Genomic DNA, 27,564 nt, shown 5'->3' with positions numbered 1-27,564 from the left:
AATTCATACAAAATGAAATTTTTCAAGATATTCAATTTATAAAATATACTTGTGTATTTTTCTTAACATTTTTTCGTCTCACGTTGTATTTTTTTCTGAACAGACAAAATTAAAAGCTGTAATGGTCAAAAATTGATCAACTTTAATTTGCCGTATTATTTTCATCGTGTTTCAAAAAAAAAAACCCGAGTACCACTCATTCCAAAGTTATAGTAACATGCCTCAACTTTCATATTGACATTTGCTCTTCAGTTGTGAAAATGGTGAAGCAAGAGATGCAACGCATCAAAATTTTGCTCGCGCATCGCGAAAATCCTTCCTACTCGAACACTAAGTTGGCAAAATTGTTGAATGTGGCCAAATCAACCGTTACTAATGTAATAAATATATTTCGAGAAACGTTTGTCGGCTGCCAGGAAGACAGAATCGAGGGGAAAACGAAACTCGAAGGCCGCAAAAACGACCAAAAGAGTGTCCAGCAGTTCCACGCGGAGTCCCTACCTTTCCTTCCGAAATGTCACAAGCAAGCTGGGAGTGTCGTCTACATCTGAATCGAACTGAAAACGAGTCAAACTCCATATCGTGACGAAGAGCAAAACAAGGTGAGCAAACAACGATCGTGAAAGCTGTGTAGCTGTAGCTGACGAAGTTTAATTGCGTTGTACAGAAGGATGAAACTTCCGTCAAGGCATACTTTAAATAGCTTTCTGGACAGGAATATGATACGGCAACTGGAAGAGAAAAGGTGGCAGAAGTTGAAGTTTGCAAAGAAATATCTCGTGTGGCAGACCTGTGGTTTAAAGAACAACATTTTCATCGCGAATTGTTCCGTCAACCAGGAAATTTATGTACAGGAGTGCCTGAAAAAACGCAACACAGTTGTTCCATTCTGTTTTAGCCGGCTTTGTCATCTTGCTATTACGGAAAAAAGCCATGGAGTGGTATGCCACGAACAACGTCCAGGACATGAACCCTCCCAACACACCAGAGCTCTACCCTATAAAAAAAATAAATTAGTACAAGGCTAACTGACGTTCTGTGGCGAACAAAGTGATCATGAAGGCTGTACGAATCTTGATGGAAGGAGTCAATATGTTTCCTTTATTCTGTACGAATTGAACTTGACAAAAAAACATGATTCAATAAAAAGTTACCGATTTACACACATTTTTGCTTGACCAATTTTTCACCGAGACACCCTTTACTGTTCAACAACTTTGCCAAAGACGTTATACCAATCAAACAAACCAATATTTAATTTTTTTGTTTACAATTTCTTCATGATACGACAACCATCAATGTTTAGCAGACCTTATGCAGTTTTTCATAGAAAAAAAGTTTAACAATAAGTTTTTTGAGATAATTATTTTAACTTTTCTATATTTTTCTGCTGTTAAAAAAAATTCCACGGTGTATATTTTTTTAGACATACAAAATTATTATCTACAATTTTGCCGAAGACGTCACGCCGATCAAACAAACTCTGAACCTATATGTAGTCATCAACACCTTTTTTTCACAAACCTTTTTCTCATTAGCTCAAACTCATTAGCACAAAATGACATCTTTAGCCCATGAGAACATCTGTGCAAAGTTTCAGGTGAATCGAAGATGACAGAAAATATAAAGGATCTGCTCCATTATTCATCTCAGCCCATATATTCATCTCATACAACATGAAAACACACTTGAAAACAGGAAAAAACGCATGTTTTCTAACTAAACCAATCTGCTAATCCATGGAATGGATTTTTCTTAGTTCACTCTAGATTTCTCACAAAGTAGAATCCTCGGAAACTCACTTAAAATCTCTAAATTTGATATTATAGTCGGGCATCTGCACTCGAAAACTCATTTAATTCAATCACCTACGCATTGTTCTATACGGCTACAACGGCACTCGTTCAGCAGCCAACCAAAGTTTTTTTCATCACTAGCGGGCCGCTTTTTGTTTTTATCACTGAACAAAATCACTCACTACACTAAGAATACTTTAATCTTTGAAATGTTCACTTCAAATTTCCAAAAACAAGCTTGAATTAGCAGAAATATATGAGATGAATTCCTACAGTTCCTAAATTTCAACTGTATGTATTTTCATCTGTTTTCACTGCGTTGAGAAATCAAAAGTTGCCAAATCAGTTTCCGTTAATACGAAAAAATCATACTGAAAATGTTAAATTGACATAAATTGACAGCACTGTGATGGTTACCTAGGGTTCCAATTTTGCACGTTAAAAACTACATCGGATATCTAGGTAACCTACTACGACGGGCTGTGGCTACGTTGATTCATGATAATGTGATTCATTCATGATTAACAGTGTGATGAATAATTAAGCAGTGATTCAAGTTTTGAGATGGATATGGAAGCGTTGTGAAAAATGGTTTGTTCTACAAAATTCAGGATAAAGCTAAGTTTACTAAATATACAATGCTAAACGATTCCATAAGAGCACGTAAGCGTATTTGATTTATTTGTTTAATGATTTCGTGAAAATTTGGTGTTTAATTCTTGCATTCTTCGTGAATATCGGCTTAATGAGATGAATAATGGAGCAGTTCCCCTATTTCGCTCCAGAGCGAAAAAAGTAACAACGCTTCGCTGCAAGGAGCAAAGGGGGTGATATCACAGAATATATATGTAACTGAAGAACCGAAAACGAGACCGAATCTCTTTATTTTAAGTATCCACATCTAGCGGTGGAAAGTACGCTTTTTACACTCAAAATTTTATTACACTTATACCATTCATACCTGCCCGTGGGGAAGAATTATTTGTACTCATAAAAAAACAAAAAGTAAAAAGTCTGTGCGACTTCTCACTGCTCTTTAGTTGAGAGAATTCTATCTTCTCTTCATGATAATAGTCGTACAGTACCACCCGCATACGTGCGACGTTTTTTATGTACATAATTTTTAATGAATTTCATTGTTGCCCGAGTTGCAAACCGAATATCTTGCCGATTCATATAACTTATAACTTCAACGAAAATTTTTAGGTAATTCTACTAACTGGTTGAAATGGTTTCAACAGTCAGGGGTGTACCTGCACGATCCAGCAAAATTTGCTAAGAAATGTTTGAATGGTTGATAGATTTTTAGGTTCATTTTTTATTTCCACGTTGATTGTGAACTGTTACTGTATTTCCGCGGTCCTGTATTATCTTGATTTTGATAGATTCAAGATCATCTTTTTGTGTGGTAATTGAAGCAAAAAAAAAGAAGAGTTGCATATCTGTTCTGTGGTGATATCTTTGTCTGAGTCTAGTGTTGGCAGTGGAAGTTTATTGGATTTCTACTTGAGCAAGAAGCTGATGAAACAATTATTGATAATAAAACAGTTAAGAAAAAAGTGCTTTAAAAAAGGAAATAGTTCCATTTATTGTAACTATTTCTTCCGAGCTTAGTACTGTTAAGAAGAAACTTTTAACGTTTGTTTTTGACCTTAAAGTTAGCTACAAAAATGGTCGCATAGGAGAGTGTCGCTTATTGACCGAAACATTTTTTAACTGCGACACCAAAGACGCTAAGGCATTAAAGGTTGTTTTAGAAAATTTTACTAATAATCAAGCAGTTATTAAGATGAAAATTATATTGTCAGAACTACTTGGGGGCCATCCACATACCACGTGGACAGATTTTAAACGATTTTGACCCCCCCCCCTACTCTCCCCCGTGGACAACTGCTCATATAAATTTTAAAAATTTTGAACTATTTGATTCATTTTAACCGCTATTTAAATCGAAATTGGGAAATATATAAAACTCATATTGAAAATTTTGACATAGAACTACGTTTCTCATAAAGTTCGGCAACATAGAGGTGTAAAATGAAAAGCTTAAAACGGAAAAGGGTAAAAATATGTCCACTTTCAAATACTAATAACTCGTTTCGTTTTCAAAAGATTGTCTTCGTCTTTGCAACAATCGATTGGGAAACATTCTATGCATTCGCCCAAGTACAGGAATATGTAATCTGATCATTCGAATAGTGCAATATATTGAAACTTGTCAAGCCTTGAAGAAACACAGATTTCAACCTCTGATTGGTCGCTTATTGTTTGCTTTCCATAACACAGTCGACAGAATATGAAATCTAGTTAACCGGGAATGCACTCTTCCAAGTATATTAGAGCCTATCTCTGCTGGAATCAACTATCTTACTAGTGGATGGCAATTAGGACGGTCCAAACTAAGTGGGAGCAGAACCTACAGCGCAAGTATCAGCAGCAGCAGCGGCAGTGCCAGCTGCAGTAGCAGTGCTAGCGATCAGCATCGTATCCGAATTAAATTAAACAACAAATTGCTTTTGTTTAAATCATTCACTTTACTAGTGGGTGGCGACAAGGGTGATCTTAACTAAGTAGTTATAGTAGCCTCTACGGATAGCAGTAGTGGCAACGGGAATCCTTTGATAAAAAGCTTCCTTTGTGCTACTATCCTTCTCAGAACAACAAAACAATGAATTGAAAATATATAATTATTTACTCTACTTAGTAACCTGCTTCCTTCCTTATCGACCTTATCATATCATCCTGCAAGCTATCACATCACAGCGTATAACGTGCTTTAGTCTATGATATAATCGAAGCTTTACACCAGTGGTTATTGAGTCTGGAGGGAAGCATTGCGTGGAAGAGCCTGAGAATAAACCCCTACTTAAAAGTCCATTTGCCAACGAATGGCTTGGGGTGGCATTGCGCAGCTCGATTCGAACGATTTTCGCTATTTTCGAGTAGATCACATAATGCCAGTTATGCTTTAAGCTTAAAAAGAGCTGTCATTGTCACTTGTCCTGCGGGTCATCTAACCCGCAAAATCGAAACAAATACGAAAAACTAAACATAACGCCCACCAGCGATCATTAAGTTTTGTTCGAAACGAAATGCGCAATGTCACCCTTGGTTCTACTAAGATTCGTACCTATCACCACCCGCTTGTCGAGCGGACTTTAAAACCTTGCGACTACGAAGCTCTACTACTAGGTTGTTTACATCTCTTGTATTGTTTCATTTGAGAGTAATCAACAACAATAACTTTTATCCAACACTAATTATATAATGTGATGACACTTAAAAGATTCAAATTGTCATTCAAGGTGAAGTTCAAGGTGTTGACCGCTGGTTCCTGGAAAAAAAGGCCAAAAAAGGTCAAATACCAGCCTAAGCTTAGCCTAGTTTTATGTAGTTCTACGTCAATTTTGCGGTCATGGCTTTGCACACAACTCTTCTGTTTTTTTTTTATTTTTCAATAAAGAGTTGAATTTGCAAAATGAGTTAATGCTGCTTTGGTAGCATTGGAATGTGCAATTATTGTTGTCAGAAATTATTCTATTCAAGTAAAATTCAATTCACCAAAAATTGATGAAAATCTTCACCTATCCTTTTTTTACTATCAACACTTCCGGAGCCTGTTTCAAAAGCTAATAGTAAAAGATCTACTGAAAATGGTTAATCATAAATTAATTCTTTCTAGAAAAATAATTGAGACTTAAGTTGGGAAAATGAAACCACGTTTGAACTTCTTTTTAAGGGCTGTTGAAGATTTTAAAATACGTCACGTTGTCTACTGTCAAAGACCTCGTACATGTCACGTATGAGTTATAATAGTAGGAGGGTGGTATTCAAGACACGACCGCATGACGTTGACTACCGTATTCTTATATTTCATTAAAACAAATATTAGAGGGAATTGCAACGCTTCTTTTACAAAACTTTGAGGCGCCAAAAGGTGCCAGTTGCTGATTATTCTTGTTTACTGGTTAGTCCGTCCAGAATTCCAGCCATTGTAGTATTTTGCAGTAGCCATGTACTGCTAACAGCCACCAGCATTACGGGTGAAACCGGCACGAGATGACCGGTACTATTTTGTCTTTCCTCCTTTCAGCTGCTAGCACCTAACCTAGCGTCCGTATGTAACCGGTACGTTTTAGTAATGAAACTGATGGGGTGAAATGTTCGAACGGTACCTTTTATATCAAGGCTTCGTCAGTTAGTTAGAAAGAAGAAGGGGCTAAGTAGAAAATGGAATGACCAGGAACGTAAATAAGCATCGGAAATAGAAAGTGACAACAACAATAACAACAAAGTCAGATCGATTGTATCCGTTAGTGTCGACTGTGCTTGGGAAGAGAGATAGTGACTGGCTGCGCGGTATGATTAAGTCAATCGATATTAATCACCAATTTTTCAATAGTGTATCTCAAACAATAGTTTGTTTTTGTTACATAAATTTAACCGTAAAGAATTGCTGATCGATTGATGTCAAAACCTCGAAAACCTGATTATAAATGACTGAAAAATAAGCGCTCAAAACTTGACCACTTTTCCCTGGTTAAATTACTAGATTTTCAAATTCAGGCGCCTAACTTCGATATAGACGTTAGTCAACGTCGAAATGCAAGTTACTGCACTGATTAGGGTTGTACTGTACACAAATAAGCAAAGATTGAAGAAGGCGACGACTTTGAAATGTTGTTGGAAAGTTTCGGAATCGAGGACACATGAAAGCAAGGTCAGTAGGGTTTGCGGTTTTCAAAACAGTCATTTTTCTACGTCAAAGTCAAAATCAATGAAAAGTTTCGCTCAAAGAACGTCTTGTGTAGTAGCAAACAGGTCATCCAAGTTCTGTCTAAATCCGGGAAGATCGAAACATCTTCCTCAGGAGCCCTTGTAAAATTGTGTGCACTTCTGTGCAATGTTGAGTTGGATTGTATTGTGTTGCACCTCTAAATCACTTTTATTCATCTCTGTTATTTTTTTTTTTGTTCTTATTATTTTTATATGTCCGAATTGAATTTTACTTTTACTTGCCTAGAAATCTTTTTTTTTTAATTTCCCAGAATCCGTGAAGCTGGAAGCCGTCGGGAAATTAAGACTCTAGGCATAATATGCTTTTTTCTCTGCAAAATATATAGAGAAGTATTGAAATTCTATCAACGTTTGGACGATAGAAGGATTCAATGGAGAATGAATAATGCCACTAAAACTTCAATAGAAGATATTTATTGCCCTACTATCATTGAAATATTGGTAAATTCTAGTCTTTTTTTTTTCTCTATGTGGACTCATCACTGCGACCAGAGACATTATGATCTATTGTGATATTGCCCAGGTGTTTTCTGTACTCCGCACTTCATATTATTGGCAGTATCACTATTGAAGTGAATGATACGCTTTTTTTTTATTTATGTCCGTGCTTGTGTGTGAGAGTTTACCCTTACATTTCAAGCTTACTGCTCTACTATACCGAGCCTCTTTTCTATCCTACCAATATCGCCTAATTACAATTGCCTGAACTGAGGCTACACCTAACGTTCCTCTCTGGCCAGGTTTATTCTAAGAGGGACTTATTATGTCAAGAGGAAGGAGTCTTATCGAAACCTCGTTCCTCGTGCCAATATCGCCAATTACAATTCCTTGTAGATATTTCTGAAATCAGTTTTATTATAAGAAGGACTTATTTTGTCAAGAGGAAGGAGTCTTATCGAACCTCGTACCTCCTACCAATACCGCGTCACAATCACAATTCCCTGAAGAGGCACTCAATGCTTCACCTCTGGTCAGGTTTATTATAAGTAGGACTTATATATTTGTCAAGAGGAAGGAGTCCTATCGAAACCTCGTTCCTCCAGCCAAGACCGCGTCATAATTACAATTCCCTGAAGAGAACTATAATACGTTACTCAAAACAGTTTTATTATAAGAGAGACTTTTTTGTTAGGATGAAAGTCAGCAAGGGTACTATAGAATTCAGCTTTAAGGAAGGGTATATAGTAAAGAGCCTGAGAATGAACCCATGTTAAAGTCCTTTGACAACCAAATGGCCTGATTCTACTAAGATTCTAACCCACGACCACCCGCTTATCAAAGCGGATTCTGTAGCTCTAAAAAAAAAATAAAAATAAAAAGAAGTTCTAGTCTAACTTTAATAGGTATTCCGTCAGATGCAAAAAGCTTAAGTCCAAAAGCTCGTATATCCGAAGTGAATAATTACGAAACAGCAAATTTCCAGCCAGGCTCAGTTCATCCGATAAATACTTTTATCCTTTCGATCCAAACCGTTGCAGTGCTGCTCTGGAACAGCGGAATGCACTTTACGCTTATGTTCTTCAGTTCAGTGTCGAAAACTCTATCCCATCCCGGGTTGAAAAAAAAATGAATCCATAGCAAAAAGTAGAAACCAGTAAATGCGTTATTCATTCACGTGCTTTTTCCTCCTTCCAATCTGCCCATCCACAACCTTTCCAGAATTCAGTGGCTGTTCGACGATTCGGACGTAATCTTCCCGTCGGTGTATCTTCGGGAAAAGCTCAGCCCCGGCGATCGGCAAAAGCTGGTACGCGGCCGGGTGAAGGAAGCGCTCAGGGTGGCCCGCAGAGCGAAAGCGCAACCCAAGCCTCGAGTGCTGACGTACATTCGGTACGTCTACACGGATAGTACAAACTACTTGACGGAGGTAAGCAATTCTCGTTTATATTCATTTATTTTTATTTTATCACATCGAAAAACTCTGTTGGCATTTATGAGCGTTCAGGAGTGTGGAAATTTGCTTCCGGGTGACGCCACATGAATGAAAAAAAAAAAATACAATACCATCAGTATTCAGTCACGGAACTTTTTTCAATAATATTTCAAAATTTGTATCATTATGGTCTACACCGAAAAGGAAAGCTTACGCATCAGATAATATTCATAAATAGACCCATTCCAACTGTACTTGTACTTTGACAGGAACCTTTTTGTTTTCATTTTTCTACTTTGAAATGACAGTCAAAAAACTGGAAAGAAGTTTAGGCGAATAAAAGAATTCAATTATCCCGTTTGTATTATTCGGCGTTTTTTCTGTTGGGAAACAGAAAAAGTTTCTGGACCAAAAAAAAATTACTTTCTCTGCCAATCGAAATAAACCGTCTGGAAGACATTGTTGTTTCATCTTGGCCTGGCAGTTCGGCTCTTTGGCAATCGAAACCCGAAAAAGGATCATCGAGGTTACTGGGGGTAGACATAATTAAAAGTTATCAGACTTAACAGTTCCGTTCAGCCGCAGGAACGTCGTAATGACGGTCTGCCTAGAATTCGATGAAGTTTAATAATTGCAGGGGAATTCTAGCGTGGATAAAATAAAACAAAATGTTTTTCATTTTGCTTCACTGGAATAGGTTCTTTTGATTACCCAAGGTGGGCGACTTTCAACTTCATCTTGTTGAGATAAAACGTTTTAATAAGAATTCAGTGTAATCTAATACGATTCGTTCGAAAAACTGACGAAAGACTAACTATCCCTGTGTGGCTTAGTAACACCCCCTCAAAGAGCAACTATCGTTCGATAAGTTTTCTACCTAATATAATGTTTCAGTCGCAACTGTAATCAAATTCAATTTTTAAAATTAATATAGCAGCGTTTAAACTCATTTAACCAAACATCACTGTTGAATAATCGCACTGGGAAAGCGAAAAACGACAATTTGCGAAATAAGAATAATGTCATCTTTCAAGGTTTATGTTTTGGCTGCCACGTGCTTGACATTTCCCATTTTAGCCTGACGCATTTTTTTTACCTGACACAGCTTCCCACTTCGAACCCTGGAGATTCTGTTCGTAACAGACGAATAAAAAACAGAAACATTATTGTGGTGAAATTTCTGCTAACAGGCATGACTTTTACCAACGCTCAATGTCGTTTTCACTGTTCACTCGTGATTGGCGGAAGACAGCGAAGGACACTTTACGTTGGTTATATTTTTAAGTTGAAATATTCGTTAGTCGATGCAAAAAATAAACAATTATTATTATTATTATTACTAAAGATCATAAACGACAACTCTCGCGAGCATTCACAGATGAGATAGCAAACTGAATTAAAAATGTTGTTCGCAATAAATTATAGTTTCTATGCAGCTCTGCAAATTTATATGCCAAGTTCGCAGCAGTACAAGGCACAGGAAAAAGTTTAGCATGCAAAAATAACATAATTAAGAGTAGACTCTCCTGGAAAATTCTAACAATGCCTGCGGTGCCTACAGGAAGCACAAAAGCCTGTCTCAAGTTTCATTTAGTAGGTTTTTAATTTTTTTAATTTTTTAAAGCACAACCTAACTGAATAGATTTTTTCCTCTACGATTTTGCTCCCAGGCATCACCATCTTATGAATTTTCAGCTTGTTGTGAAGACCATGCCTGGGTTGATGATATCAAAATATGCTGTTACAGTAAATCGTCATAATTAGTATCGCAACTTGCATGCATTCTCACATCAACAATGGAGGAGGGATGTTGTTCCTTGCTTGGCTCTACTCACAAATAAACAATAAAGAACAAACTTTACTTTATGTTTCCCGTTCGGTGCCAGTGCCGGTAGTGCAACACAAAACAGTCGTGTCCTTCGTCAATGGTTTGGAAGTTCTCTGCTGCAGTGTTCGCTTCCAACGAAACTTTGACAACATTTCGGAGAGATAACTTTTGCAACAAAAGCTATCTTGCTTCTGATTCTTGTTCATGAAAACTTTTTATCTGTTAGGAGAAATCCAAGCGGATAGACGATATAAAATTGCATTACCTAAAATGAGATTAAGATTATGGCCAAGTTCAGCGTCAAGCCAATATCGCGAAGAGAACAATTCAACGAATGTTTAAGTGTCTTTTCCAAGGTGAAACAGTGACAGCTAGCGGAAGGAAAAGGTTGCACGGCATGATGTGGGGTTGCGATGTTCTGCAACCCACGTCTATTTCGGTTGAACGTTCCCGACAACCCTTTTCTGCTATCGAATTACGAACGGCTGGCTGGGCTGCATTCCAGTTAATGGCTAAACTTCAGCTTTGCATGTGTCACTTAGCTGTTGCTCATTAATCAAAATTGAAGTGCTATTTCTCCCAAAAAATAAAACATTAAAAAAAAACTTTATAATCCTGCTTTCTTTTCGCAGTCGGACTGGATCAATGCCCTTAACGCAATGAAGCAGTACGGATCCGACGGAGTAATTCTGTGGGGCAGTTCGTATGATCTCAATTCAAGGTTTGCGAAAACAAATATCTGTAAAAAAATCAAGTAAAGACGAAATATATCTTTTCCACAGGCAAAAGTGTACAAACTTCAAAGCATACCTAGACCACACACTGGGTCCGATACTACATTCCCTCCAGCAGCGGTACTTCGTCGAAGGACTCAAAATGAGTGACGACCTCCAGATATGAGTGCAAAAATCAGCAGCAGTATTTCGCTAGTAGATAAATTATGTACGCCGAATGTGATCATGTCAATTCCAATCACCAAAATGTAGTCCATAAATAAGCTAGAATCAATGCAAACGTTCAACATTATTTATAAGCAGCAGATAGCTTTGAAGGAACGATAAAAAAACAATATTGAGCAAGTGACTAACGAGACGCACATTTTTCCAATAAAAGAAAGCCCTGTGAAATTTGAATAATGCACTTACAGCATATGTTCAAGCATGGGGGAGAGGAAAATTGAAAGATATCAAGCAAGTAATCGGAACTGTGAGTCTCCTAATTCTCGTCAACTGCTAAGACAAATAAATCGATGCCATACTTGTCTCGAGCTGTGTTTCACTCAATCCATCTGCTGTATATTAGAATAACCGTCATATAAGGCAAAGTTGTTCTGCTTCAATTTTATTTTTTTAATTTTCATTTGTGGTCTGGCTGATATGTTGCACAGATGTTCCTATGAGTTAAAGATATAATTTTGTGCGTTCAGTGTTTATTTTTTTTTTTTTTTTGAACCACAACTAATTTGCGAAAAGGGGTTTATGTAATAACTGTATTCATGACAACAAATTATTTAGAGATAGAACGGTTTGTTTGATCGGTGTGACGTGTTGGGCAACGTTGTAAATATTGAATCAAAACGCTACTATCTTTTCTGTCCGACTTTTCGGCCTTTGGACTTGGCCTTCCTCAGGGAATCTACAATTTTCTAAAAACATTTTATATACTGAATATTAATATGAATGATTTTTTTTCCTTACGATAGGTTGTCATTGTTTTACCACATCAAAAAGCATTGTGATTGTTTTACCACATTCTATCGCCTCTTCGACGGCACCAAGATGGATTCTAACTTATAGTATATATAACAGGGATAACACCATCGATTCATCAGAACATCAACGCGATCGAACCAAACCATCGTTCGATACTCATCCCACAAGCTCAGCATATCGCCCGGGTGGGAGTCCGCCGATCGATCAATCGAACCAACAGCATATCACCTCATCAGCTTTTCGAGTACCCTAGCAATCGTCCAGACATCAGCAGTTTTTAACCGAACGCTTCGTTAGGGACCAAGCATAGGGCCAATTATTGAAAACAAAATTAGTCTTGATGCTAATAGTCTTGGTCATTGTACGTGTGACCCGCGTTCATGATACCACCAAGTTTTGATTCACCCTTGAAACTGAAAAAGCCGTATTTCCTTTGAAATTTATATTGTAAATATTGATTTTGTGTCTTTGGGAAACATATAAACAGACGAAAATCTAATCCAAATCTAATCCAAATCCAATCCGATCCAAATTCAACCCATATACAAGTTCAAACCCACAAGTTCTTCCAGCTGGTCTCGAGGTACGATGCTGGCCTAACAAGCCAATCGTCGTAGATTCGAATCTCGGCTCGGGAGAGACTGTTAGAGTCAGTAGGATCGTAGCGCTAGCCCCGCAATTATCCTGACACTTAACAGTTGGCGGCGAAGTCTGTGTATAAGGTAGAAAATGCTCTTCAAAACGTTCCAAACAATGTAATGAATCTAGACAATGTTCGATTCATCGACGATGATATCATGCTTGCAATAAAGAAATTAAAGCCGTTTGTGATACCTGGTCCAGACGGAATTCCTGCCAGTGTATTTAAAAAAAGTGCTACTGCCCTTTGTGCTCCATTAAAATTAATATTTAACCAGTCGCTGGCTCAAGGAGTGTTTCCAGAGCGCTGGAAAAAACCGCAATGTTCCCAGTTTTCAAAAAGGGGATAAACAAAATACAGCTAACTATCGCGGGATTACTTCATTATGCGCTGGGTCCTTTTGAACTTTTTGAAGTATTGGTAGGAGGCGTCCTGCTTCGCGAAAGCAAAGCGTACATCTCGGTAGACCAACATGGTTTCTTTCCTGGAAGATCTACAACAACGAATCTGCTACAGTTCTATTCTCATTGTATCAAACATTTGGAAGATGGTGCTCAAGTAGACTCTATTTACACGGATCTCAAAGCAGCATTTGATCGCGTGGATCACAACATCTTGTTGGCGAAAGTTAAGCGGCTGGGTGCAACATCGAATCTGGTCGGCTGGCTTCAATCTTACTTAGTTGGTCGTACTCTGTCTGTGAAACTAGGAAACAGCGAGTCATACAGTTTCGTAAATTTGTCGGGCGTACCTCAAGGAAGCAACCTTGGACCGCTGCTATTTTCCTTGTTCTTCAACGATGTTTGTTTTGTCATTCCGCCAGGATGTAAATTAATCTACGCCGATGATTTGAAGATTTTCCTCGTCGTTGGATCTACAGCAGTATATTGATGCTTTCTATAACTGGTGCATACGCAATTGCCTGACAGTTAGTATCTCCAAATGCTCTGCGATTTCATTCACCCGTAGAAAAAAACCAATCCTGTGGAGTTACACAATCTCTGGTCAGCCGCTTGAAAGAGTCACTGTAGTTAAGGATCTTGGTGTGTTCTTAGATTATCAAATGTCCTTTAGAGATCACTACACGAGCATAATTGCACAAGTGAATAGGAACCTAGGGTTTATAATTCGAACCGCCAAAGAATTTTCAGACCCATATTGCCTGCGTTCATTATATTTTTCCCTGGTGCGGTCGGTGCTAGAAACATCTGCTGTTGTTTGGTGCCCCAATGCGGAGATTTGGAAGAACAGAATTGAGGCAGTGCAAAGCCCGAGTGAGCTTCCTCCATACATTGATCGCTGCCGTTTACTGGATATGGACACTTTAGCAAAACGGAGAAATATATCGAGAGCTGTTTTTGTGGGGAAACTTTTCGCTGGAGAAATTGATGCCCCGGCCATTCTCTCTCAACTCAACATCTATGTGCCTACGAGAAGCCTGAGATCATGGAACTTTCTACGACTTGACTACCAAGGTACTAACTACGGCCAGAACGAACCTATAAGGGCGATGTGTGACGTATTTAATAGATTTTTTGACTATTTTGACTTTAATGTAACCATAGACGTTTTCAAGAATAGGTTAAGACGACTCATGTAGTGCATAAGATAGTTTAAAAATGTTTTACGTGCTTGTTAGATAGCTTGTATTGCTGGAAATCTGTTTGTTAATGTCGCTCTTTGTTCTTTGTTTGTTATTGTTGGTGTATCAACATTTCATTAAGACCACTGCGGGTCAGATGGAAATAAATAATAATAATAATAATAATAATAATAATAATAATAATAATAATAATAATAAACAGAAGGTCGGGTTCTGATACATAATGTAGCACCAAGGCTTTGCTTTTTACAAGATCAAACCAAATCAAATCCGAATCCAATCCGAAACCAATCGCAATCCAAACCCAACCCAAATCCAATTTGAATGTAATCCGAGTTTAATCCAAAACTAATCCAAAACCATTGCAAATCCAATTCAAATCCAATCTGAATTATTTTCGAATTCAATACAGATTCACACCTAATTCAAATCCAGTCTCAATCCAGTCCAAACCAAATCCAATCCAAATCTGATCTAAATCCAATCCAAATCCAATCCAAATCCAATCTAAATCCAATCCAAATCCAATCTAAATCCAATCCAAATCCAATCCAAATCCAATCTAAATCCAATCCAAATCCAATCCATATCAAATCCAAATCAAATCCAAATCAAATCCAAATTCAATCCAGATCCAATCCATATCCAATCCAAATCCAATCCAAATCCAATCCAATCCAAATCCAATCCAAATCCAATCCAAATCCAATCCAAATCCAATCCAAATCCAATCCAAATCCAATCCAAATCCAATCCAAATCCAATCCAAATCCAATCCAAATCCAACCCAAATCCAATCCAAATCTAATCTAAATTCAACCCAAATTTAATCCAATGAAAATTCAAACCGAATCCAAATCCTAATAACTACGGGATGTTAGCTGAGCATTTATGTTTGTCTTACCTTTGAGTAATGAGACAATTAAAACTAATAATTTTCTGAAAAAAACCAAAAATTAGAACCAGAATGGTTTATTTGACAGGTATGATGTCTTCGGCAAAGCTATAGACATAGTCTTTTAAGAAAAATATACACCGTAAAGCGAATAAATTTAAGATAAACACCAAAACACAGATATTTTTCGATATAACGTAACTGTTTTTAACACGATACTCGAATCAGGTTTTCTTATAATAAATTCAACAAAAAGCAACTTTTGTTTGTATCTTTATACACAATTTATTTTTATTATAATAATTATTAATTTATTTGTAGTAACATAAATTATACCATTAGGCGTTTTTAACGTTTTGAAATGGTCTTTAGTATATAAAAAATCACGTTATAAGGTAAAAAAAATGTACGTTATATCAATTTACTTTATAAAGAGGTTATATGTAAGCCATTACGTTATAACAAGGAATACTTGCATCATAAATTGAATACCTCTGAACACCCACTTTTTAAAAACATGATTTTAAAAACTACACAATGTTAGCTAAAGATCTCCATTTGCTCACACTAAAAGAGATAAAAAAGGTTGAATATTACAGCAAAAAACTTGATTTCAAACTTTTTTCACAGCGTATTTTTTTTTATTTCTTCTAGTTTAAACCACTAACTTAATGTGGTTTTCGTTGGAATATGTTTATAAAACTGTTTTTTTAGTGTTGTTTCATAACAATGTTTCTGTGTTTTTTCTTGGAAACACATTTTTCATCTTACGAGAAGAGCTCGTAGTCTTTAGGTTACAGAGTCCGCTTCGATTTGCGATCGGTCATGAGTTCGAATCTTAGTAGAATCAGACCGTTCAGCGGGACTTCCACGCATGATTTTATTCTCAGGCTCCTTTCCATCCTTCTACTTGACCATGCCCTCACTCTAATTGCCGATTCTTGGCAGGGTACCTAACGAGGCTCGGTAAAAAAGAGCAGTAAAGTCAGTAGAGAAGGAGAACAGTACACTAAAGCCGCTGTTTACGCGGGGGATACGTGCCGCGTAAAAAAACCGCGTAAATTCCGGAATCCGCGTAAAAAAACGCGTAAATTCCGGAATCCGCGTGAAAAAAAACCGCGTAAATTCCGGAATCCGCGTAAAAAACCCGCGCAAAAAAAACCGCGTAAAAAGCGACCTTAGTGTATAAAGATCCGCTACTGATCACGGTGACAAAGTAATCTTCCTTTGCGTTATTGTCATTAGAGATGCAGAGGTGAACTCGATCTCTGTCAACAGCGATTGTAACATTTCCTTCTTTTCTTCCCTAACCAACCCAAAGTACGAAGCCGGCGCCGTTATCGATCTACACAAACATTAGTAGATTTATGCCAAATTAGCCATATTATAATGGTTCTTAGCACAACTAGCTCAGATCCATCAGGAAGGATCCGCTACGAAATGTGCGGTTGTTTAAGCTAAAGCTCAAGAAAATACTTTTTTTCGTCTTACGTTGCAAATTTTTCTGGAAGGACAAAAGTAAATCCACAATTAAAAGGTAAATGAATTTCCTTTCTTGGTTATACACATAGTGGTACGTATAGACCAAATTGACACGAAAGTTGAACAAATATTCTTTATTTTATGGTGGTAATAGCTCAAGCACACTCTCATGTACAGGACAAATAGGATTGAAAATTGAAGTGTTGATTTTTTCTTTACTATAATACATGCCGTTATAGCCAAAATGCAAAAATGCTGATAAGCTCTAAGGAATGAGCTCTAATATAGTGGTGAGTTCGAGACAATGTCTGTCATTTGCCCTGCAGGATAAAACTCAATAATCGATGGAAATATCTATAATATATTTTCTCAAAAGTCTTCACATAGAGTTTATTTAAATATCCTAATATTAAAAATAAAAACTTGCAATTCAGATCCAAGTGCGTTCTTCCAAAATTATGTAATAAAAACCTCAAACGCATTCAAAAATATAGGTTATTTTACAGCCCAACATAGCAACAACCGACAGTACAACCCGTCATCCTTTTGCCACTAGATATCATCGTGCACCACTCAATGCTCAAGGTTTTTCCGTATGTACAATAGCATTCCGAAATGGAGCTCCCAGCAAAGGAAAAATATGCTATCCATGATGAAATTCTCGATAGAATAGCTTCCCTTCTAGCTCGGATCCATCAGGGAGGAGCCACTTCGAAATGTGCGGTCGTTTAAGCTCAAGCTTAGGAAAAAAATGTTTGCCTTACGTTATATATTTTTCTGGAAGGACAAAATTGCTGTCTTAAACTTTGCCAAAATATTTGGGATTTTTGAATTAACGCGATTTTTTTTTACGCGATACCGCGCTAATTCAAAAAAAATTTCAAGGATTTCCGAATTAACGTGGGTTTGGAACCAGAAACGTTTAAGTGTTTATCTAGTAAAAGACTTAGTCCAAAAAATACTCTCCGCTCACCGAAAGATCCGGAATGACCGTCAAAGAGGACAATTTTAAATACTGGTTCTAGAGCGTCTCGGGTTTTTTCTAAAGCCCTTCTTGCTGGACTACTTTACGCGAATTTAAAAAAAACGTGTTTTTTTTACGCGGATTTTTGAATTAACGCAGTTTTTTTACGCGGATTTTTGAATTAGCGCGGTTTTTTTTACGCGGATTTTTGAATTAACGCGGTTTTTTACGCGGTTTTTTTACGAGGTACGTATCCCTCGCGTAAAAAAAAACCTGACTGTATAGCGAAGGGGGAACAATCAACAAGTCCACACTTAATTCAAAATCAATATCATTCATATCACTCGACCAATTGGGTGCACGCTTTCCACACACAGATATCGCAAAAATGTACAGCCTTTACACCTCGCATCTTCATTACCACCACATGGTTCTTCAATCATTCAACTGTTCCCGTGGAAAAGATGGTCTCATTTCCATGCACAAAAGCAGCACAGTCATGCGGCTCGCGTTCATTTCCAATCTGGCTTCTGAAACAGAAGCACTAGCAGCAGTTCTTAAATATCTTCCGAGAGATGATGCATATGAGACACATACAACTATACAACTTTTTCAAGTTCCATCATTCTCGCTTCTACGTTTACGAAGCTGGTCGTTTTCTCACTAAAACAAATGAAATCGACCAGCTTCGCTATGTTCTGCCACGTACATTCTCATCATTCATCAATCGGATGGAAAAGAAGCAACATCAGCCAGCAGGAGCAACCAAGTAACGGTTAAATTGATTTTTTTCTTGAGAAGTTATATACCTTTTCACTCGAGAAAAAAGAGGAAAGTATAGGATTTTTTAAGCCTTTAGCACCTCTTTTTGAATGAGAGTTGTCAGGTAATCACCAACAAAAAATACGTTTGTTTATAAGAATTATCAATTATATCTGAAGTAACGGCCGTTTCCCCGAACCGCTTTTTTGGCAGAGATTTGCAGTGTTTACGATGCAGACCCATAAGATCAACTAAAATTCATTAATATTTTAGAAATGTGCCGGGTATCTGAACGATCATCTTCATGAGCTTTTTGTTTTTTTAGTGCAAAGGGAAACGTTTGTCCCGAAAAAAACATATTTTGTGCATTGAAAATTGCATTCAAAATTTGTTTTCGGCATAGTTAAACTTCGTGTATCAAAAATGATCGTTCAACGACCGGGGAATTTTATAGCGAACATTTAAAGTGATCGTAAACATGGTAAAGATTTTTTTTGAGAAACATCATTCCGAGATAAAGATGTCTTAAACGGACATCAATTCGAGATTGAGCAACCATCTTCTGCTGTCGATCGCGGCACGGCAGAAGTCAGTTTCTGATTGAAGAATAGACGAAGCGGACTAACCAAAACAAAATTCGGGTTTTGTTTGATGATTGGGGGGCAGTTATTTTCATACAAACACTGTCCTTCTCATGACAAACTAATCTACAATTAAAAAGTAAATAAATTCTCTGTTTTGGTTATACACATAGTGGTAGGTATAGACCAAATTGACACGAGGTTGAAGAAATATTTTTTCTTTTATGGTGGTAATAGCTGTCCTCTAATATGCCATTACAATGAGATCAAATAGTATTGAAGCGGTTATGAAATTGCAACCAATGAGTTTGGCAAGTAACGATTAAGGATGTGGTAGTTTTAGTTTTCTACCCTCTTGCTTATTGTGTTGTGTATTAATAAATGTTAGCTCCTCGTTGTCCGTACGTCAATAATGCGGTTGTATTTTCCATGATCGAACAACAATCACTGTTTAGTGTTCAGGTAACCATACAGAGTATTCATTAAAAAAATAAGATTTTTAAAAAATGAACCTTTTGACCTAATAAACTTTTATTTCTCTTTGATAGTTTTCTCAAAAAAATATTTACGATGTTATTATCTAGTACTCCGCCGAGGCCGTAAGGGATCATTCATATAATAGATAACGCGCTCAGGGGTTGGGGGTATTGAGCGAAGCGTTACACTGCGTGTGGTAAACATGTAAAATTGCGTCACGTAGGGGTGGGTGGGTATTGGAAATTGCTAAATTCCGTGTTATGTAATATTTGAATGGTTTCTAACACCAGTCAAAAAACCGTTCTGGCTTTACAAATATTTGTAAGGCGTCGTACACAAATTACGTAACGCTAAAAACTATGTTACGATAAGTAACGTTATATATGACTCTCCCCTCCCTACCATCACGTAACGCTGGACAACCTGTCCCTCCCTCCAAATTTGCAATTTCGAGCAAACACCACAGTTACGTAACGGGCTCAACACCCCCCCCCCCCTCTCCTATGTAACAATAAGTAACGCAGACTTAACCCCCCTTCCCCCCCCCCCCTTCATGCGTTACGTAATTTGTGTACGAGGCCTAACGATCAGTAACAATTTTACAAAAGCCCTTTTCAAAATTAGTTGTGATTTAAAAAAATACTAATAGCACAAAATGTCATCCTTAATTGACAGGAATATCTGCGCAAAATTTTAGCCAGATCAAAAATGGTCCATTGAAATGGTTGTCTAATTTTTCGTGAAAGTGCTCTTAAGTGATATAGGAATAAAACCTTTTTTCCTAAAAGTGTTCACATAGAGTTTATTTAAGCATCCTAAAATTAGAAAAAGAAATTGCAATTCAGACGTCCTTCTAAAAGACGTCCTTTTAAAATAATGTAATCTCAAATGCGATTAAAAACAAATGTTATTTTACAGTCCAATATGGCAACAACCCACAGTACAACCCGTCATCCTTTTGACACTAGATATCATCGTGCACCACTCAATGCTCAAGGCTTTTCCGTACGTACAATAGCATTCCGAAAATGGAGCTCCCAGCAAAGGAAAAAATATGCTACCCATGATGAAATTCTCGATAGAATTGCTTCCCTCCTAGCAAGCTGTTAAGCTGCTTTTGTTAGTGTACAAGTGTGGTTTCCCAAACAACAATAACAACACAGACGAAGCTCGAAAAGCAAGCTTGCACATATAAAAATTCCATTCTGATGCACAGACAGGCTGCCGGAAAAGTTAGCGAATCGAAGCTCGCTCGAAGGAGTGCAATAAAACGGAGGAAAAGAAACCATTTTCCGCCACTAGACAGCGTTGGTTGGGTGGCAATGTCGATAAGCCGGGAAGAAAACAGCCTTTTACTTTCGGCAGCCTTCCGGAGTGGATCGTAATTTTCATTCGCGCGCTTACATGCTGAAGATGCACAGTTTGTAATAAATTATATTTCGACAAGTCATTTAGGAAAACGTGCCACAGTAATATGAATTATACACGATGCTCGCGCTCGCTCGGTTGCTGGCTTTTTTCTGGGCGACGAGTTCAAAGTAAGTGCAAAAAAATTCAACCGGGTAAGATTTACGGTGCGGTGAAAATGTCGAGCTGTAAGGGTTTTGTAAAAATTGGAATTCCACGGCTGGAGAGAAGTTTTAATTTAATACATATTTGATACGTTTCCAGACAGGGGAATAATTTTTTCCAGACAGAGAACATATGCCTGATTATCGAACGATTACAAAAACTGAATATGTCTTTTTACTACGATGCAGTTCCATTCACCATAAAGTACTGATGTCAAAAATGCATAAACTCATAGTCCTTTAACTACAATAGAGTTTGTTTCACAACAAATACGGGAAAAAACTCCTACCAACTCCACTTACCTGTTATGACTCACAACTAAATAAGAAAATATTAGATTACCCATGGTTATTGTAAACATAAATGCAAAACATCGTAAACAAAGAAGAAACAAGCAACTTTTGCTCACCGACTTTGTTCAGACACTGTGGGAGAGTGTCATTTCACGCGCACTTGTCGTAGAGCTGTCTGGTAAATAACGACGACGGACGGTCTTCCGTCGCATCATCGACAGCGAAGCCTGCTCTACTAGTGGGTCCCATGCAGTAACGGTAGTGGAAGTTATGGTGCTGCAAAATAAAACCAACAATTTGCTGAATAATGCCCGCTAAACAGATTATTACCGCGAGAACAACGAACGCCGTAAACTGTCGCGTCCTCGTAGTCGTCGTCTTCGGTACGCGAAACAGCGACGACGACCTCTGCTTTCCGCCAGCAGAGAAGAATGTTTCGCGGCGAACGAAAGTACCGTAAAGCGGGGTTCAATTGACCATCCTTCGATCTTTTGAGGTTTTGATGTGGGAATTTATTATCAATCAATTTTTTTATACCGTGGATTATAACGACGACAGTTGATCAAATTAACTCTCTTTCACGGTGCCCGTGGAACTGAATCAGCAAAGCAACGCGATATGTTGGGTTTATGAGAGCAGGTTTAAGTGGGCTTTACCTTAAGCCGGTTACGGTCAATTTATATGATTTAATTTTGTCCAGTGAATCATAATACTCGGAAAATCCGAAGTGGTAGCAAACATCGTTAGTATTTGGATTACGGTCCAAAGCCACTGCCACTGGTAGTGCTTCTTATTTCTTCAAAGATTGGAGGTTGCTTTCTTGTTAAAAACCCTTGCTTTCTTTATCCAGTGTTTATGACACTTCGATACCAATTTTAACATTTGTAGGATTCAGGGAATAGATTAAAAATTCAATTTATTAATTCAATTTATCCCGTTCGTGGAACGAAAAATAAACATCGAAATCTGACCATTATTCAAATTTGTTTCTCAAAATTTATTTGGTGTACTATAATTTTACATAAGTCAGCGCTAAGTAAAATTCAACTGCGTTTGAACAGATTTTCTATCAAAAATGCACATCTGTTCATTATCAGTTGATTAAAAGTTTACTTTCATTTTTTTTTCTTTTAATTTATTTTCAACACTGAGTTAAAACAATTCAGCGTAAATAATTCCAATAAAATGCTGATTAGTCACCTTAACATGATAAAAATAGTAAAAAATATGAGCCTCATGTCAAACCGGAATAACAAAACGAAGCACAAACATGAAACCGACAGAATGACTAATCGAGCTGTCTGCCATTTCCGTCAGCTCAACGGCGCTACCTAAGAAATAATCACTTTCGATTCGGCTAATCATTGTATGACTTCATGCATGCATTAGAACATTCCAAAGCTCGTGCCGTGTTAATTGCTAGCAGGCGAAATCAAGAAACTGTATGTTTAAGGGTATGCGTAAAACAACTCTGATTAGAATTCCAAGAAGCCGAGCTGCCGTCTGTCTTCGAGCTGATAAGATGACAGCGAAGAAGAGAGCAAGTTACGTAATAATATGGAGAGTCCATCTTGATGATCAATTAATGTCTCTTTGGGAAAACTTTAGAATTAATTAAATAACTTTGGATATAAATTACTATGATCGACTGATGAATAAGTGGGACAATAAATACCGTTTCAACTAAACACCGTCCCCAAAACTACCCCATCTTCTGAACACAACGTTAATCCGTTAGGTGGTGAGAAATACTCAAGAAACCGAGTTAATCATTTGTTTACGATCAACTAATCAACGTCAAGATGGCTTAGTGGGATAGGTAGCCCCGTTCGGGTAAGCTACAAACACTAACTATTTACCAAGAATCCACTTACCTTTTCACTGCTTCACTCACAAAGAACAACCGCAAGAGCACAAACACTCATGGCCTACTCTACTGATTAACAACTTCGATCGAGCACACACAGTGAGAGCCCCCACTCGTACAACGATCGCCGATTCCAGTGACCTCTCTGACGTTGTCTCTCATCGTTAACAGTTCTAGAAGAGAATTCAATTCAAGTTTTACGTTGAACTCGACCGGATCGCCATCGCCGTCGCCGTAGTAAACTCAGTCCGCCCCAAAGCAGAATCGGAACGGCTTGTAAAAAGTTGTGTGTTGGATAAAGAGTGAAGCGCAAAAGTTTTTCCTCCTTAAGACAAAAAAAAGAAGTTCGGGAAGCTTCTCCGGGGTTAGTGAAACGCCAAAGTGTCAAAGTTATAAAAACAGATTGAAAAAGCCCTGCAAGCAGAGGAAAAATGGCAAAGTTTGCCACAATCCTAGCGATAAGTGCCGTCCTGTGGGGCTCCATTGGCCTTTCGCTTGCACACACATACAAAACGGGAGAATGCCCAACGGTGGAACCCATGAGTGGATTCAATATGCAGCAGGTAAGGACGTTTGTTTTGAGTTGAAATTTGTCAGAAAACTTTTTAAACGATAGTTGGAGCGTTTTATACTGAACAAAAACTTCAATTATATTTCGTTAGTACAATACAATTATGGCTAAGTGCACCCACTGCAGTCGATTGATGTGAATCTCTCTTACGCGAAGGTTTTTCCGTGTTCATTGTTGTTGCATACCGTCATCAGTCGGACGGAACTTTCACACAACAAAACCACGAGAGCGGTTCGTCGATAGGTCTCCTCATTGGTCGCTTGATTAGCTTGTTGATTGTAAGTACATAACAGACCATTTCCGTCAGACGTCAGACGACCTGCACTGCAGCCCTGCGCGAAGAACTAATCATCTTTAAATTTGAGCGTTGTAGAAAGCTCAATTAAATTCCAACTGCAACAGGCTCAGTCTTCCCGGGATGTAGATTACGAAGAATCGTTATCTATTAATAACAAATCCAGTTACTACTGAACTGTGAGTCATAGCAATACACTGGGTTCGCAGTATGCTCTTTTAGCTCTTTTCATCTCGGTGATTCCGAGAATCACTTTAGTTTCTGCTAGCTCTACAAGTTCTTTATCCAAAAATTTCATAAGCTTTTAGAATTTTAACATTGCAAGTATGCACTCTGGCGGTTTTGCATACATTTCGTAACACTTGTTTTTTTTTTCATGTAGGACTACGCCTTATTTTAGTAGAGTAGCATGTTGTGGAAAGTGTGACTTGTTTAGGAGGAAGACAAATCAGTGTGGAGTTCTACTGCTATATGGGCACGAAATTTTTCGTATTTAGACCTTAAGATATCTCACTATTCCGACCTTCTAGAAAACAAACGGTCTACAGCAAACTTATTCAGAAGATCAGACAGAATTTTTCCTCTACGTGACGCTAGTGTGCATGCAATAAACTGATAAACATGCAGTGGCCAGCTAAGCTCGCAGACTTGAATCCTTTCTTTAGGTTACTTTAGGATGAACCAGACCGTTAGATGAAGAAGGTGCAACTACCATACTTGCAAAGAATTGAGGAAACACCGCAAAAATACTTATATATGTGGCTTGGGTTAAGAAAATGGATGGTATTTTGTGGAATTAGAATTTTCAGCTTAGTTCTGACTACTCCGTAATGGGCCCGAGCTAGTCAAGATGCACAATGAATCAACTGAAAGAACGACTGAGAAAGGTAATTCCTTCTCACTGGACATCATTCAAAAAATCAAATTTTTATGGACCAATAACGACACGGGCCCTGAGTTATAAATGGATTTGTCTTTGGAATTTAAATCAAAAACAAAAAAGAGGTATTAACTCATTCAACTTGCTATGTGCATAATAAACTCAAACAGATTTGATGAGAATGGGAATTGGAATAATGTAACAATACAGATATGATCATTTACCTATAATGTAAGATAAAGAAACATGAATTTTAAAATACAATAAGAAGTTTTAGAGCATGTAAAGAAGCTCTCGGTTCACTGCTTTCCATAGCTGAAATTTTCAAATATTTAACGTAGAGAATGCCAAAAAATGAATCAAATAGAATCGAAAAACATATGACACGTGTTCGTTATGTTGTGCTGAAATAAAATAGATTATCTTTTATGGTAACGGGGGGCCTGCTTCATGAAGTTTTTGTACAATTCATTGAAAACAACTCGATTTTTTCGACTTAAATAACTGTTCTATCATACAATTCTAAAGAGCCAAATGTTTATTTTGGAAGACATCGTTCAATAATGCAAACTATTGGAGAACATGGCAGAAATATCAAAATTTCAACGAAGTAATGAAAACGTATTTTGAACCACCCAGTCTATAATTTGGCCCACCTCTATATATTTAGAACCGTGTGTGGAAATATTTTGGACTTATTTTATTCTACACAGTAAAGAAAATTTACATTACTTTAAATGCACATAGATGGAGCATTGGAAACCACGTAATATTTCGTGTGGCATTATATTCACATGCAAAGTAAATGAATATATTGTGAATTTGCATGCATATTTATATTCGAAGCTTTAAGTTTATATCAATTAACGTACAAATTTACATGTCTTAAAGCGATTCTGTATTGTACATTATTTACGATGTGAAATTGTATATGTTTTTCACTTTATGTGCTAGAAATCGTTATGTGCTTTCATTTGTATTAGTAGTAAATTTCATATTTTGGTACTGTGTAGATCATCATCGATCTTTTTAAAGTAATAATAGTGGATTGGAAGAGGACATTCTTCTGTCATTAAATTTACGTTATATCAGGCATCTGAAAATGAAAAGATCGGGCTAATAGCGGTTTTGCAGAAATTTACAGCCAGTTTCAAATAGTTAAATGTAATAAATTGAAAAATAATTATTTGTTAATCACTACAAGCTGCTTCTCCGCCCAGTGCACAGTGGGGAATCGCTGGCCATCAGCCAAAAAAAAATTTTTTTTTCCGTTAGCTGTTTCATAATATTTTTCCTTTATTGCTATAACATTCAAGTGTCTTAATCCAAAATTTGGACGCAATATCATGAAATTTGAATTTTTTATGATTTTTCAAATCTTGGCGAACTGACGTTTTTTGTCTTTTTTAAAAAAAAGTACATTACTTTAAAACGCTCTGTAGCTTCAATGATAGCTTGGATTTTTTTGACGTCAAAGGAAAAGTTGTTGTAAATATTGTGCAAAACAAACCCTTTTTGTTAGATATTGTAAAATTTGGTTATAGTAGGCCTGACACTAAAAAAATTAATAAAAAAACGTGTTTTTTTGTAGAAACGTAGCTGAAAAGTTTAGTTGCCGCAGTTTGCCACGGTTGTGACTACATTCAAAATTTAGGTAAAAACGTAAGCTTTCAAATGCATACTGTCCGCTGTAGCGCAAAACTGCGCAAATTGTCACTTTAGTGAAAAAAACGATAGCAGATTTTTTTAGTTTTTATTTTTGAAGTTGAAATTTCATCCAGGATCAATTACAATCATAACCATGATACCCCAATAATGAAAATTTATGATATCGTACTCAACCCGTAAGGGTAACATATAAATTTGGGCAAAAATCACAAAATTTATCAATGAAAAGTTATAAAATAAGTGTTAAACAAGAGAACAGTAAACAAATCTTTTTGAAATTTTAATTATGTCAAACTTTATCACTTTCTGCAAATTTTAAACAATATTAAAAACATTCAGCTCTTTTCAATTTATGATCATGAAATTCGCTAAACTGATTGAAGTGTCAAATACTAGCAGCAAATTCATACCATCAAACTCCGGCTAACAATAGCCCGTTTGAAGATTGCTTTTGCTTCGCACTCGTTTGCATACAAAAGTAAAGCACACATTTTGCTTTATGAGAAAAAAAAACAAAGAACAGTCGTCGTCCTCCGCATCTTTTTGTATTCATTTAGAACGTTGTGTCATTCCAGTGTCTTGGTATTCAAATTCATAAATTCGTTGAATTTTATCATGGAGCCTTCAACTTCAGCGGCACCACCTAATTCAATGTCTAGTAAGTTGTCAATTTATGGTGTTATACATGTATTTAAATGTCCTCTTTCAACCATAGAAACCAGATTAGGAAGAAAACATATATATATATATATATATATATATATATATATATATATATATATATATATATATATATATATATATATATATATATATATATATATATATATATATATATATATATATATATATATATATATATATATATATATATATATATATATATATTGAAACAATGAAACATCGAATATCACTAGAAGAAATGAAATTTGCAGCGAAAGACATTTTTCCTGCTGAGAAATATAATGTACTTCAAGTTTTCTGGTAACAATTCAACACAAGATTTAA

The 27,564-nt window shown here is 36.9% G+C and overlaps 3 protein-coding genes across 9 annotated transcripts in view; 2 read left to right on the top strand and 1 right to left on the bottom strand.

Annotated features, from left to right (window-relative positions):
* LOC129721162 (hyaluronidase Tab y 2.0101-like) overlaps positions 1 to 11,378 on the top strand; it is a 52,916-nt gene extending 41,538 nt beyond the window's left edge. For all 3 annotated transcript variants that reach the window (XM_055673414.1, XM_055673413.1, XM_055673416.1), the window contains exons 6-8: positions 8,253 to 8,460; positions 10,927 to 11,015; positions 11,077 to 11,378. In XM_055673414.1, coding sequence (XP_055529389.1) covers positions 8,253 to 8,460; positions 10,927 to 11,015; positions 11,077 to 11,194 — 415 coding nt within the window. In that variant the 3' untranslated portion in view covers positions 11,195 to 11,378. The remainder of the gene's footprint in view (positions 1 to 8,252; positions 8,461 to 10,926; positions 11,016 to 11,076) is intronic.
* The window catches only part of LOC129721164 (protein canopy homolog 4-like), a 124,647-nt gene that overhangs the window by 18,449 nt on the left and 78,634 nt on the right, over positions 1 to 27,564 (bottom strand). The window contains exon 1 of one of the 4 annotated variants that reach the window (XM_055673421.1): positions 23,150 to 23,295. The exons of 1 other annotated variant lie outside the window; for it this stretch is intronic. The gene's annotated coding sequence lies outside the window, so the exon portion shown is untranslated. Of the gene's footprint in view, positions 1 to 21,284; positions 21,536 to 23,149; positions 23,296 to 27,564 lie in introns of those variants that run through there. 2 more of the 4 variants (XM_055673425.1, XM_055673423.1) reach the window with 2 other exon arrangements.
* The window catches only part of LOC129721163 (apolipoprotein D-like), a 34,051-nt gene continuing 29,769 nt past the window's right edge, over positions 23,283 to 27,564 (top strand). For both annotated transcript variants that reach the window (XM_055673417.1, XM_055673418.1), the window contains exon 1: positions 23,283 to 23,705. In XM_055673417.1, the coding sequence (XP_055529392.1) occupies positions 23,574 to 23,705 (132 nt within the window). In that variant the 5' untranslated portion in view covers positions 23,283 to 23,573. The remainder of the gene's footprint in view (positions 23,706 to 27,564) is intronic.

Source organism: Wyeomyia smithii, chromosome 2, assembly GCF_029784165.1.
Source record: "Wyeomyia smithii strain HCP4-BCI-WySm-NY-G18 chromosome 2, ASM2978416v1, whole genome shotgun sequence".
NCBI lineage: Eukaryota > Metazoa > Arthropoda > Insecta > Diptera > Culicidae > Wyeomyia > Wyeomyia smithii.
Note: the sequence above shows the minus strand (reverse complement) of the source record. Positions and strands in the feature narration are given on the sequence as shown.